Source organism: Triturus cristatus, chromosome 3_1, assembly GCF_964204655.1.
Source record: "Triturus cristatus chromosome 3_1, aTriCri1.1, whole genome shotgun sequence".
In the NCBI taxonomy this organism is placed as follows: domain Eukaryota; kingdom Metazoa; phylum Chordata; class Amphibia; order Caudata; family Salamandridae; genus Triturus; species Triturus cristatus.
The window spans coordinates 926,554,647-926,568,210 of NC_140583.1; the positions used below are offsets into that span (position 1 = coordinate 926,554,647).

The following is a 13,564-nucleotide window of genomic DNA, read 5'->3' on the forward strand; positions in this document are numbered from 1 at the left end:
CAGCACGGATGGCGAAAGTGTGTTCTTCAACATCTCTGAAATGGCCTGACGCACTACCCTTAGTTCTCATGAGCCTCCGTAGTGTTCCCGATAGGAGGACTGGGTTGTCGCCCCACGAGATACTCATGGGGAGAGCGATGCAATTGCCAGCGATATCTGCCACTGCTTTGATTAACATCACTGATGACTTGATTCTCGACTACTGTAAAGGCCTGGCTGACGTAATCCGTTCTGTGTCTCAGCAGGTGCAAGCAGCAGCTGTTCCAGCCGCAAGTGACCTGTGCCACGACTTGTGCCCAGGGGATTGGGTGCTTGTGCATAAACACATGAGGAAGAGTTGCCTGGATGCTCGTTGGCGTGGTCCGTACCAAGTAATACTGGTCACGAACACGGCAGTGAAGTGTGGGGGACTGCTGAACTGGGTGCATGCCTCCCATACCCGCAGAGTTCCAGCACCCTTGGAAGATACAGCCACTCTCGTGAATGAAAATCCAGCTGAGGTGGCAGAGCCATCTGAGAGGGCAAGCCAAGCTGTAAGGGTTCCTGATGCAGTTGGTTGTGCACGAGATCGAGCTGAAAGGGGATGTGCAAGTCAAAGCCCCGAATTTGGCTCAGACAGAGAAAGTGTTGCTGTGGGTGGAGTAGAGTCAAATTCTGCTGAAGTAGGAAGTAGTGCACAGGGTACTAGAAGGGAGAGCAGAAGTGCCACAGAAGCAGAAAGAGTTTGGCCCATGAATCAGAGACGGGTAAACTTGAGATTGGCACCTGGAAGAGACCTTGCCCCAGTTTCTGAAACATCTGAATCCGAGCAGAGTGACGAAGAGCAAGTACAAGTTAATCTGAGAAGGTAAAGGAGAGCAAGAGTGCCGTGTCAAAGGTACGCCTCACCAGAGTGGACATACGCTGTGACTGATGCCAGGCATACCAAGTACGGGGAGGCTGAGGTCCTTGACACTGGTCAACAATCCTCCGAACTTGAAAATAGAATTGTTGCTGAGAGTTCCAGGATTGGAAATCGAAGGAATACTGACCCTCAATATTCTGAATCCACTGCTTCTGAGCAAAGTTCGTGAGTTGATTCTGGAAACGCTGGTTTTTCCGGATTTTGATGTTGTACCATCACATCAAGCTGGTGATACTTCGTCTTGAAATTTTGCAAGGCGTCTTAGAGCTTTTGGGAGCGAATACTGTTCTGGACTGAAGGTGAACTCTTTTGTTGTATATAAGTCCGAAAGAAGATAACCTAGGCCCTAGTGGAAGAAGAATAAAATTAGGGACTTTCCATCAAGATAAAGGAGAAGGGTTAAGGAAGTCTTTTCGTGGACTGTGTAAATAAGGAACTGGTATTAGAAGGGAATTTTCAGCTTCAAGGCGTTGCTTGAATTGGTTTGACAAGCAATACTCGGAGAGGAAAGAGACTCTTATACATTTCTGTTGAACTGAGTTTTGAGAATTTTGCAAAAAAAGATTCTGAAATTTGTAGGGGTGCACTATATTCACCGTTAGTCAGCACACGCATACTAATCGATGTATGTTTAGAAGTGCCATAGAAATGCATTTGCTGTAATTGTTTAACATAGCGTTGATTAAAATGTAACAATGCTTTTCGTGAAGAGTAAAGCTGCAGATTATTGTGAATGTATTCAATAAAGTGTATAATGATTAGTTTCGTGCAATGTAATGCATTAGGTTAAACGTGTGCCATGTTAAAGTTGCACGTGTAGATTGCTTGTTTACACATATGAGAGTAATGAACTAATGCTTAGAGTGTGATTTAATGGTTTGTTTATTTTTGCAGAGGCCTGATCACATATACGTTAGAAGAGAAGGCCTGTTCATTTTCTTATGTTAGCTAATGTTGTAGGCCGAAAAATGATTCCCTTGGTAAAGGCTTTGGGTGCCGGGAAATGTGAACTCTTAAAGAGACAAAATGGTTTTTCGTTCCCATGTTTCTGTTGCAGGTGCAAGGACATTTAGCTCGTTAGTGAGAATAAGCCTTTGTTTTAGGAGTGAGGATACTGTGAGAAGCCAACAGGGGAGTGCCTTGGAATGTGAAGAAGTTACTCCTAGCGAGGAAGGTGCCTGGGACCCAAGGTCAAGCTAACGGACGTTGGACAATAGACGATTTTGATGGAAAAGTACAGAGAGAAGACCTGGCCGAAGAGGTGTGTCGAAGGGCGTGTTCTACGAATTTGGGGTTTTGTATTAGGGACAGTGCCCCGTGGGTGGAGCAGATGAGGCTTAGATGGGAAGCTAGAAGGAGCATCTTAGATCGAGCTCTAACTAAGTGAATGTACTTCTTAGGAAATCTTCACTTCTGACACCTTTTTCTTGATTCTCTTGCCTGGGACGGGAATGCTAAGTAGGGATGTCACCTTAGAGGTAGAGTAGGGATAGATTTATGCCTTCTTTTTGACTAATGATTCCGAATTTAGACATCGGATTAACTATAGCCTTTTTGATGATTTTGGAATCTGTAATTCTTTTCGTTCTGAGTCGGATGCGAATCCTGCGTAGGCTTGATTTTGTTTTAATGCCTATTTACCTTTTGCAACTGGTACTGAGGTTTTTGTATGTTCAGTTGTTTTTGATTGTAATAAAATCTTACAAATTTTAGATTCAGAGTCAGTGGTCCTTTCCAAATGAAGTCTAATTATGGTAGATATATTTTGATAATTGTGTTCATCCCCTCCACGCTATCTGGCAGATAAAAAGATCCTGGCGACCTGTGTGGATTCTTGGAGATAACCAGGTAGGCAAGAATCCGGCCTTATCATCACCACAGCCATTACTTGCTGTAGAAAAAAATATATTATTGGTGGTGTTTCAAAATTTCTTGTACTGGGAATAATCCGATCACTGAGCTATTTGTACAGTAGTTTATTTGTGGACGTTTGTTGTAGGTTCCACTGTTCAGACTCAGCTGTGCGCCGCATCTTACCCTTTCCCCACAGACGCATTTATTGTATTTTTGTTTTTATTGTGAGTGTTTCTGAAGTGCAAACATCACTGCGAAGGCCATGGAGGTCTTTAACATTCCAATAGGAATATGTGCCCCACATGCAGGGCTACAGAACACTGTGGGGATGATTACAAGCAGAGGCATGCATATTACACCGAAGCAGGGGAGAGGGAAATGATAGTTGGCATAGTGGCATAGTTGCCATAGATAAGGCATAGTGATAAGTGGATTAAAACTGTATTGAGGCTTGTCTTGGGCATTAGCTATGAATCTCCTGTCTGATTTACATTTTTCTGCGACTAAGGACCATGGTCTCAGATATTTTGCACGAGAGCAGGGATGACATGAAGGTGTTAGAGGAGGCACATATATCACCATACTTTTTACACAGTGGATAGTGTCTAAATGCATGGCTTCTAATGCCCCCACATTACTTTGAATTTGCAGTACTAAGATTATGAAAGCGAAAGCCAGGGAAACTGACAAAAATAACTAATTACAGTTAGGCAGGAGAACATCTGAGTGGTGATGAACAGGGGGTAGATAAATTAATTCCTCTAAGTTGTATTGAGCTAAGTATTTAATAAAAAATGGTCTACCACAAAGTTGGTAAGCAAATATTCCATCAGTGCTATCTTATTGCGTCCATCAGATGGAAAAGGCTAATTCGTTTACAATTCTAGTGAAATAAAATACAAAATCGGGGTTGAGAAAAATAAATAATTCTTTACAAATATTCTAAAAATACAAGTAACGGTGTAGATGGTAAAATAATGCATGCTTCCAATTGAAATAAGAAACTTGTGTACTCAATCATCTGTTATTTGTTGGGAATATTGCAAATTAATAAAGAAAATAAAGGGAATAAAAACGTTCCCTTGTTTGAACGGATGGGAATAGCAGCCAAAGAACAACATTAGGGTTTTTAACAAACACAAACGACATACATACCCTTGGTGCTGAAATCATCCACTAGGATAACCTCTTTGATTAGGTGGGGAGGAGAACGATTGAGTACACTCATGACGGATCTCAAAAGTGTAGACCAAACTTCATCCACAAAGCACATTATAATGCTGGTCGTTGGAAGGTCGTTATGAACAAGTTGTTCAGAACACCTGAAATATTAAAATAAAACATGTTTTTATTTCAAATAATGTAATTCTTCTCAAAATGATATCTGTTGTTGCAATTGTCCACAACTTAATCAGTTACTGTATGCGAAATTCAATTACTTACTTTTAATGACATACGTCATACGTACTGGTCTAGTGTTTCCCACGAAACTTCAGCCACTGAAGATGTAGCACTCACTATGAGGCCAGATGCGGTCTCCGGTAAAAATAAGTGAATGTCCTGCTGCTCGGGGGGGGGAGAAAGTCCAGAAAGTCACTGAAAGTGTCCTTGCTTTTTGTGCCTGTACCGTGCCTAGTGCTGCAGCCTGTCACCCTCACCAGCCTACCAGTACCACACTGGCAATAAGGATGCCATGCAGCGCTGCTCATGCTGCTCCTAATTTGTGATACCTGCTTGAACCCCAGCTGTGCTGCCACCTCACATGGACGATAACTCCTCTGTGGGCCTCCACTAAGGACTTCAGTCCACGTGACTTATCCACCGCGGTTCCCTTCACCCATCTACCTCCCGATTGGCTTGCTGTGTAGCGAGAAGAAAAGCTGCCAAAGAGAAGCAGCCCCACCATGTGTATCAAAAAGAAAATGCATGCACCCACTCCAGTTGCTCCTACCACAGCCTGCATTTCCACTCATGGTGCTCAACAAGGAGAGGAGAGCACCCCAGGTCTCAGAGCACTGCTGAGCACAGATTTGAAAAGACGGAGGACCTGTTGTAGCACAAACTCTGAGAGTTAACCATGTCTCAAGAACCCCCCAGCCTGGACACGATGCAGCCATGCCTATCAACGGAGCTGTGCCCCAGCCATCTCCCACACATGCAGCAGGGGCACCCATTCACCTTGAGGACACCCCATCCGCTGTTTAGTCAGCTCATAGATCCTGTATCAGACACAACGCACTGAAAGACGTGGCTTAGCCGGCTCACAAACTACCTTCATATCAAATGAGAGATAGACCCTGTTGTGAAGGGTTTAGACCTGCATCCTTAGGGTGGTCTTCACCCAAACCTTTTGCCTGCTTACCTCCTATTTTTGATGCTTCTTTTTGTTTGCCTTAGGACTCTGAGCCTTTTACCACTGCTGACCAGTGCTAAAGTGCATGTGCCTAAAATTCACAAGGGGATCCTCCTGCCCCCAGGTCACCCAATTGTCTCAGGCATAGGTTCCCTCCTGGAACCTCTAAGTAAATTTGATCACTTCCTGCAACCTCTCGTGGAGAAAATACCTTCATACCTTCAAGACACAAGAGATGGTCTAAATATGAACGCCAAGATCGAGAGAAGTGACGAGATTAGCTTAGACGTGGAGGCATTGTATGCCTACATCCCCCAAGGAGCAATGCTGACTGTTGTGGAGTCTTGTCTGTCAGCTGAGAATTGGACCTTACAAATTCCAATAAGCTTCATCATGGATTGTGCCACTATAGCGGTGCAAGAGAACTTCTTGTTTCAGAACATCATGTACCACAAGATCCAAGAAACCTCGATGTAGAGTACATTTGTCCCTAGCTTGGCATGCCTGTACATGGCTTAATTTGAATGCACCAATATCCATAATAACAACTAACCCTGGGCGTAGTTCGCGAAGTAGCGCTACGCGTAGCTATGCAAAGTGCACTTCGCACTACGCGAGCTACGCGTAGCACTTCGCGAACTGCGTAGTACCCTGTTCGCACTGTGCAAGATGCTGTTTTCAATTATTGCACAGTGCGGACAAGCATCCGGCACTGTGCAATCATTGAAAACGGCATCTTGCACAGTGCGAGCTGTAGTTTTCTGCTGCTCGAGTAGATTTTTACTCGAGCGGCAGCTTTCTCAACGCGGACTGTTAAGTTTCTCATCGCGAGCGGTCGCGAGCATAAGTGACCACTCGCAATGAGAAACCTGACCTCCCCGGCGTTGAGAATCTCGCCGGGAGGTTTATTTTCCATGCTCGCGATCGCCAACTTGATGTTGCTGATCACAAACAAGGAAAAAGTCTCGCCGGGATGCCATTTTGCTTGCTCGCGGTCGCCAACTTGACGTTGAGAATCGCGAGCAAGCAAAAAATGACAGCTGCACTACGCAACGCTATGCTATGCGTGTTTTCACTGTGCTACGTGCAATTTGCGTAGTGCGAAGTAGCGCAAACTTTGCAAACTATGCGAGCGTAGCATAGTGCTTTGCCCAGGCTTAATAACAACCCATACTCTGCTAACATTGTTGACATGCCGTCGCTACATAGACAACATCATCATCCTCTGGAAGGGAGATGAAGAAACCTGCAACTCCTTCTATGAATGGATTAATTCACTGAACCTGTTTTTAACGTTCACACACACAGTTTCTTCTACAGAGATCCACTTCTTGGACCTCAGCATTACACTGAGGAATGGCCAGCTGTCGACCAATACCTTCAGGAAGCCCACAGATTGCAACAACTTACTGCGCTACGACAGTCATCATCCCAAGGCACTTCAGATAAACCTTCCTTTCGGTCAGTTCTTAGGTTTGAGCAGAAATTGCAACTCCATTTCCAACTTCCACAAAAAAGCTACTTTACTGAGTAAGAACGTAGATGTCCAAAATTACCCTGCATCTGTTATAAATAAATCCCGTAAGAGGGCTCTAAACAACAACAGAGAGGAACTGCTGGAACCAAGGCAGTAAGAGGAGGAAGATATAATCACCTGCATAACGGCATACACACCCAACTCCAAAAGGGTACAGAAGGTGATAAGGAAACACTGGTAAATCATTGAATCTGGCAACCTGAACATCCTGATGCCTCACTTTGCCTTTAAACGCACAAGCAACCTGCGTGATCTGTTGGTCCACAACCGCCCATCAACCAAGCAACAACCAGAACAACAACCACTCTGGAATTCGACTCCGGTTCAAGGGCACTATTCCTGTGGCCAATGCGAAGTGTGTCACCTGGCTAATCACTCAAAAGAAGTAATCCTCAACAAACCAGGTCCGGACCCAAAGTACACATACTAATTGCAATACCAAAAATTACATTTACGTGATTGAATGTTGTGCTCATTGAGGTACATCGGCATGACCACTCGAGCAGTCAAGACCCGTATTATTGAACACCGGAGCAACATCCGTTGTCAAAGAAACCCCACCAAAATGAGTGCCATTTCATCGATTGTCACCACACTGCTGAGGACATGGGCTGGATTGTGCTTGAAAGCAATGCATCTTGGAACAAGAAAAAACTCTTTGAAATGGAGCAGCGCTGGATTTTCCACCTTTCCACCCACAGTACAGGCTTGAACGATGAAATCCCATGGCACAAACTGAATACTTAACCTTTTATCACTGTGCAGAATGCTGTCTGTGCATAACCCTTTTCTAACATTCGAGGTTGAATGCAAGCTAAACACAACATCTACTGTGCCCCTAGCTAACTGAACACTCTTTCTTAGGGGCTTTTTCCAATTTACAGTATGGAATTATGATAAGGAGAACACTGGGTTTCCTGATTAGCCCTCATCACATGGCGTTTAATTATTTTCATCCACCTAACAGTGTCATTTAGAGAAGGTGACAGACATCACTCCTGGTAGTCATCCCCTTTAATACCAACACTTTTATCACTCCTAAGATGGCCGCTGAGTGAGACAATATGTTATATAGACATCTATTTACCTATTAAGGATCCCAGTACGAGATAACTTGCTTTCTGTTCATGACCAATGGTAGAGGATAGGCATTTTGGTGTGTATTCTTTGCTGAACTTTTCTTGTTTTGCCCGATAGTGACCACAGAACTCCACTTAGAGATTACACACGTGGACTAAGTTCCCTCTTCCAACATGGCCGCTGCATTGGCCGCCCAGCCAAATCACATCAGAGTTCTCACATGGATGACGTCATCAGTGATGTCATCAGTGATGTCATTTGAGATGTCATGAGTGATGTCATGAGTGATGTCACTGAACAAGTCATGAGTGATGTAATATGTGACGTCATCAGCAGTGGATTGCGGGCGCGCGAGTTTTAGTTACCTGAACTAACTATAACGGGGGAATTTCATTGGTTTTTTACGAGTGAAATGTCCAGCTAACTATAACATGTGTGAAACCTATGGTTTTTTCAGTAAATTTGCAAGGTTTTTTAAATGCTAATTCCTAACTATAACGTGTGTGAAACCTATGGTTTTTTAGGTGAATTTGCAAGGTTTTTTAAATGCTAATTTATGAATGTATTTTTATATTTTTTAAATATTTATTTTACAATAAGCTACCTATATATATAGTTATAGATTAACTTTATCCTGTAATATGGAATGGCTCAGTTTTTTTTTTTTATTTGGATAGAGTTGAACAGCATAGTTAATATCTTCTATAAACTTCTAAACACTTTTAAACATTTTTTTTTTAAAGGGTTTTTGTCCGTGCGCGCATGGTGCGCGCACGGTGCACGCATGCGTACGTACTCCGTGTGAGCATGCGTACGTGCTCCATGTGCTCTGTGGCGCTTACTGGAGGTACATGGTGGGCTAGTTGGCCCCCAGGGACCATCAGGACTCAAGGGGAATTAATCCTCCAACGTAAAACGCACCCTTGGGCAAGTTGCACAGTGGTGAAGGGAGGGGGCGTGGCCTGACATAGCAAGTGTGGAAACCCACCCCCTGGCACATTGTAAATTGGGGTATCAAGTCCCCTTCAATCCTGAGGGTCCCTGGGGGCAAACTAGAACACCAGGTACCTCCAGTATGCACCAGGGAGCTGCTGCAGAGAGGTATTGAGAGGCAATGCCCCTTTTTACACCTCTCTGCAATGCAGCTCTGTGGCGCTTACTGAAGGTAGCTGGTGGGCTAGTTGGCCCCCAGGGACCCTCAGGACTCAAGGGAACTTAATCTCTCAATTTACAATGCACCAGGGGGTGCGCAATAGTAGGGAAAGTATTGGATTGCTGAGGGGTAAAATGAACTATTCCCACTCCAGTTGTGCAAAATTAGTGAAAGGGTTGGACTAAGGAGGGGTAATAATTTACTATTCCCACTCCAGTCGGTGCAACAGTAGATAAAGTGTTAGATTGTGGTGGAATAAAATTTACTTTTCCCACTCCAGTCTGTGAAAAGTAGGGAAAGGATTGGACTCAGGAGGGGTAAAATGTACAATTTCCATTCCAATCTGTGCAACAGTAGAGAAAGAGTTGGATTGCAGGCGGGTAAAATTAACTATTCCCAATACAGTCTATGCAACAGTAGAGAGAGAGTAGTTCACTTCAACAAATACACTTTTTTAATACATACATTAAATACCATGAAATATAAATATAATTTATACATTAAAAAGTTAACAAAATCATACATTTATTACAATCTTTAATAAATATTTTAAATTAAAACAAATATTATAAACATAACTAAATCACCACACTATATTCTCACAATCATAACAACCAACAAATATAATGGTATTTACAATCAAAAACATAACACAATTAACAGATAATATAATGAATAATATACTTTTAAAAATATACTATTTTTACATTTATTATAACTTAAGTAACTTCCTGCCCTATACCTCTACAAACTAAACAATACACACCTAAATATATCTTAATAATTATAATAATTACAAATTTTACATAAGTTATCAATTAAACAAATAGTAAATAACTAATAATAAAATAATTATATTTAATTAACTCCCCACCGTTTATCCCAACAAAGCAACAGCATGCACATAATATATGAAAAAAAACATATCTTATTTACATGATTCACCAGCACCTATTTTTTGTCATTAGATATTGACCGAGATGAAGAGAGGGAAAAACACACAAATGGGAAAGAAGGAGGAAGAGAAAGATGGAAAAACCGTCAGAAAGGGAGAATTCATGGACCGACAGGAGTGATATACAGGGTAAGGGAGTGTCTGGAAGTATATTAAAAAGGTCTGGTGTGAAATCAAGACTATGCAGCTTTGGTATTCAGCATGCCAACATTTAATAGCCCTGGCAGTGGGCTTCTCAGCTGCACTTTGTGCCCCTTCACTCATTCGTTTGCAAATTAAGCTGTGGTCCACTGCCACCTCCTTCAGTCTGCGTGACTGTGTCTGCCATTGCCTTTTTCCATTGTTGTCTTGTGCCATTATATATCATTTCAACACATGGTAACTTCATGGACAAAAGCCTGGATGGCTCATGCAGGTAATTAGTTGGCTTAGGCTATGTTGGTAATAAACACTAACTCCTGTTCAGTCAGTAAGTGCCAGGTCACAGTTAGGTATCGCATGGTGAAATTGCTGGGGTCTTTAATTTCTTTTACCACATCTATGATCAATACGTATTGCCAATCTTCGAGCAGTAGCAGCAGCCCAACCCCCCTTTAGTGCCTTGAGACCCTCGCGGGTGTGTAGCACGCTCTATAAATACTGTGATTGATTGATTGATTATGCATCTGCTTTCAAGGCTTGATAAGATCATTTTCATTCATTCATTCATTCAAATAGCTTTATTGCGGTTGAATTTACCATAAAAGCACATAACAGAAAATAAACAAAACGGCAAAACAGACAGTCCGTTTTGTGGAAATGTGGATTTTCCTGATCAGTTATGTCCCCTATCTTGGACCCCAACGGTTCTATATGCATGTTACAAGTACATGTATGTTCCCTCCGGTTCCAGTTTCTAAGACGCAAACATATGTGTGTCTACCGCCGACATGTTCTCTGTCAGATCCGCCATCAATGGGCTGGATATTCGATTCCTAAACATGAAAGGCCACCGACTTTATATGGCTAAGTTACTCCATTTTTACAGTTCAGGCAAGTAGGCCCGATTCTGTCCTCAAAGCCTTTCCCTGCTCTCTGTCTTTTGACAACTTCAGCTTGAGCTCGCATCTGTATCCATGAACTTTGTCCTACTCCCTGTGCAGCTAACGGTGCCTGCCTCGGCCAGTTTTCGCCTGCCTGCCAAGAAGTTGTATTTCACCTTCGAATTATCTGTTTTGCTCTTCAGCCGATGCATTCCTGTCTAGTGATTTAGGTAAACATTTCCCTTAGCTCACAAGCAAAGGACTCAGCCTTTCCGTCCTCCTGCAAGTGATTCATAGCCCTGCTGCCATGGAAAGTTTTCTGCCCCTCGCATCTCATATAGACACTTAGACGCTTGTACACGCACACACAGTTAGTATAGAATAGATTCTGTCCGAGAGTCCTTCCTTGTGGATAACATAGTTCTCCAAACATAGGATGGTAGATATGATTTGGGATTAGGTTGACTTGACCCCCAGACTTCTCGTCTACACATGTAGAGCTAAATGTCAAGTCCCCTTCACCCCTAGTTGCACGTCTATCACACGTCATGCTGCTGCGCGCGCATCTATGCCAAGTATTATCTTATAGATCCACCTATGTCTGATAATCTTAACCAATCATGTTTCTTCTATTCCTTGTTACGCCTAGTTTCGATTACGTACCTATTTTGTCACTTTTCTTATCAAATGTTACGCCTTCTACATTCGTTTCATTGTAATGCACTTATTATAAAAATACATGACTGTCAATAAAGTATTGTACTTCACTTCCTGAACCCTCGTGGTGACGGAACCTGAAGGCCGCGACTCGAGTCGGCCATTTTGAATGGAATAAAGCCCATTTAGAAAACCTCTTATACCACGGATTCTGCCTCTTGTTATTTTGAGCTATTCACTTTATTTTAAGATTCCGTATGAAATTCAGTCCGGTATTTTTATTTACCACATAATGGCGCCCGAATAGGGACACTTTCTCATCTCACGCGCCGGCGGTGCGTTGCAGGCCCGGTCTCCTGCCACAGCTGGACGGACCATAAACGCGTACCAGCAGGATTTCCTGTAAGCTCCCTCCGGTCAAGCGGGGGCGACTGAGGCTGCGATCAACCCAGACGAGGCGGTGAGAAGTGCGAAGTATCCCGACCAGAGCCTAGCTGAGAGAGCAAGATCCGAGGTATACTGAGGCCCACCAGGTTTTCCGAAATCCCGATGTCCAGAGGGTCCGCTGTCCGCAGTTATCGAGTCCTGTCCATTCTCTGAGGCCTTCCGTTTCAAGGAGCTACTCGGTGAGTACCATCACCGGGGAGGCGTGTTTACGCGCACATAGGTTGTGCCGGTCAAGACGGATTTGGGTACACAAATCCGGTCTGCACTGTTTAGCAGTGTATATGTACTGTTTAGCAGTAGATCAAGTATTCCGAAGTATTCAGTTATTGTCAAGAATTCAGCGTGGTGACTAGTTAGGCAGACTGTCATCATTGTCGATCATTGTTATAATGTTTAATGTTTAATGTTTAAAGTATTCAGAAATGTCTTGCATATTGTGGTATGAATGACTGTTCATTGTTCACTGTTCATTTATTGTGTTTTTCGTATTAAGAAAATTCAAGAGTAAGTATCAGATCAGTTGTAAATATGCCGCTCTTCTCGAAGTTAAGACAGATTACTACCAGAAAAGGGGTGCTTGAAGAAGCAGTTCCTATTCCTCCTAGGGACACTCCAGGGCATTTTATGTACCATAAACATGGCTTAGATGCCATATTGTTTCTTGATCTATGGGTAGATTATACCAAGGGATTGCCGGAAAGTCAAAGGTGGCCCGTAGCGGGAACCTGGGATGCAGAATGCATCATGAAAGTGGAGGAAGAGTTATGGAAAAGAAAGGTCAGACAGTCACAGAAAGACGCTGTTGAGTTATGGCGTAAAGAATCTCATAGACGAACAGAAAAAGCACGTAGACAAGAAGAGAGGAGTAAAGAAAGTTCAAATAAAATTGAAGAAAATCTATTAATTAAGGAAGGTATCCGAGTGAAATCAGAACAAGTAAATAGACAAAGAAATGCTCTTATGAATGGTATGTATCCCCTTCTAGCCGAAGGACTACCTAAGGCTGCTCCAGAGACGCCAAAAGACTTGCCACCCCCATTATTTCCAATTAAGGTACATCCAAAAGGGCATCCCAGAACCGCAGAAGATGTTTTTCTTTCCTCATATCTAGACGACGCAGCTCCCGAGTATGCTAACGCCACACCACATAGACCGCCTAGCGGAGGGGTTCAACGTCAGGATCAGGTACCTGTCCCCGTGCAACAGCAAGTCCCGACACAAGCTTTGGCAAGCACATCTGTTTCCGCATCTGTCTCCGCAGTCGACTCTACAGGGGTATCGACACCCATAGTTGCTGTGTCACGTTCAACGAACCCATTCACACCCGACGCCCCAGATGGGGCCACGGGAGGGGCTAGCAATACCTTCACACCACCTAGAATAAATAAACTTGTTTTTCAAGAGTCAGCACATTCACGTACACCTAAATTCGTAAGTGAACGTACGCTTAAGGAACTCCTTGTAAATTGTAGATATGACCCAGTGGTTGGTAAAGAGGACGAAATGGTCCTGGCATCATTACGTATCAGGCGAGCCGCCGAGTATTTAGCGAGGTTACCAGGAATGACTACGCATCTAGATAACATATATCATTTTGTTCAA

At 43.2% G+C, this 13,564-nt stretch overlaps 1 protein-coding gene across 1 annotated transcript in view; it reads right to left on the reverse strand.

The window, feature by feature from the left end:
* GALNT5 (polypeptide N-acetylgalactosaminyltransferase 5) overlaps positions 1–13,564 on the reverse strand; it is a 207,211-nt gene that overhangs the window by 100,988 nt on the left and 92,659 nt on the right. Inside the window, exon 2 of the mRNA XM_085645516.1 lies at positions 3,914–4,080. Within this exon, the coding sequence (XP_085501642.1) occupies positions 3,914–4,080 (167 nt within the window). The remainder of the gene's footprint in view (positions 1–3,913; positions 4,081–13,564) is intronic.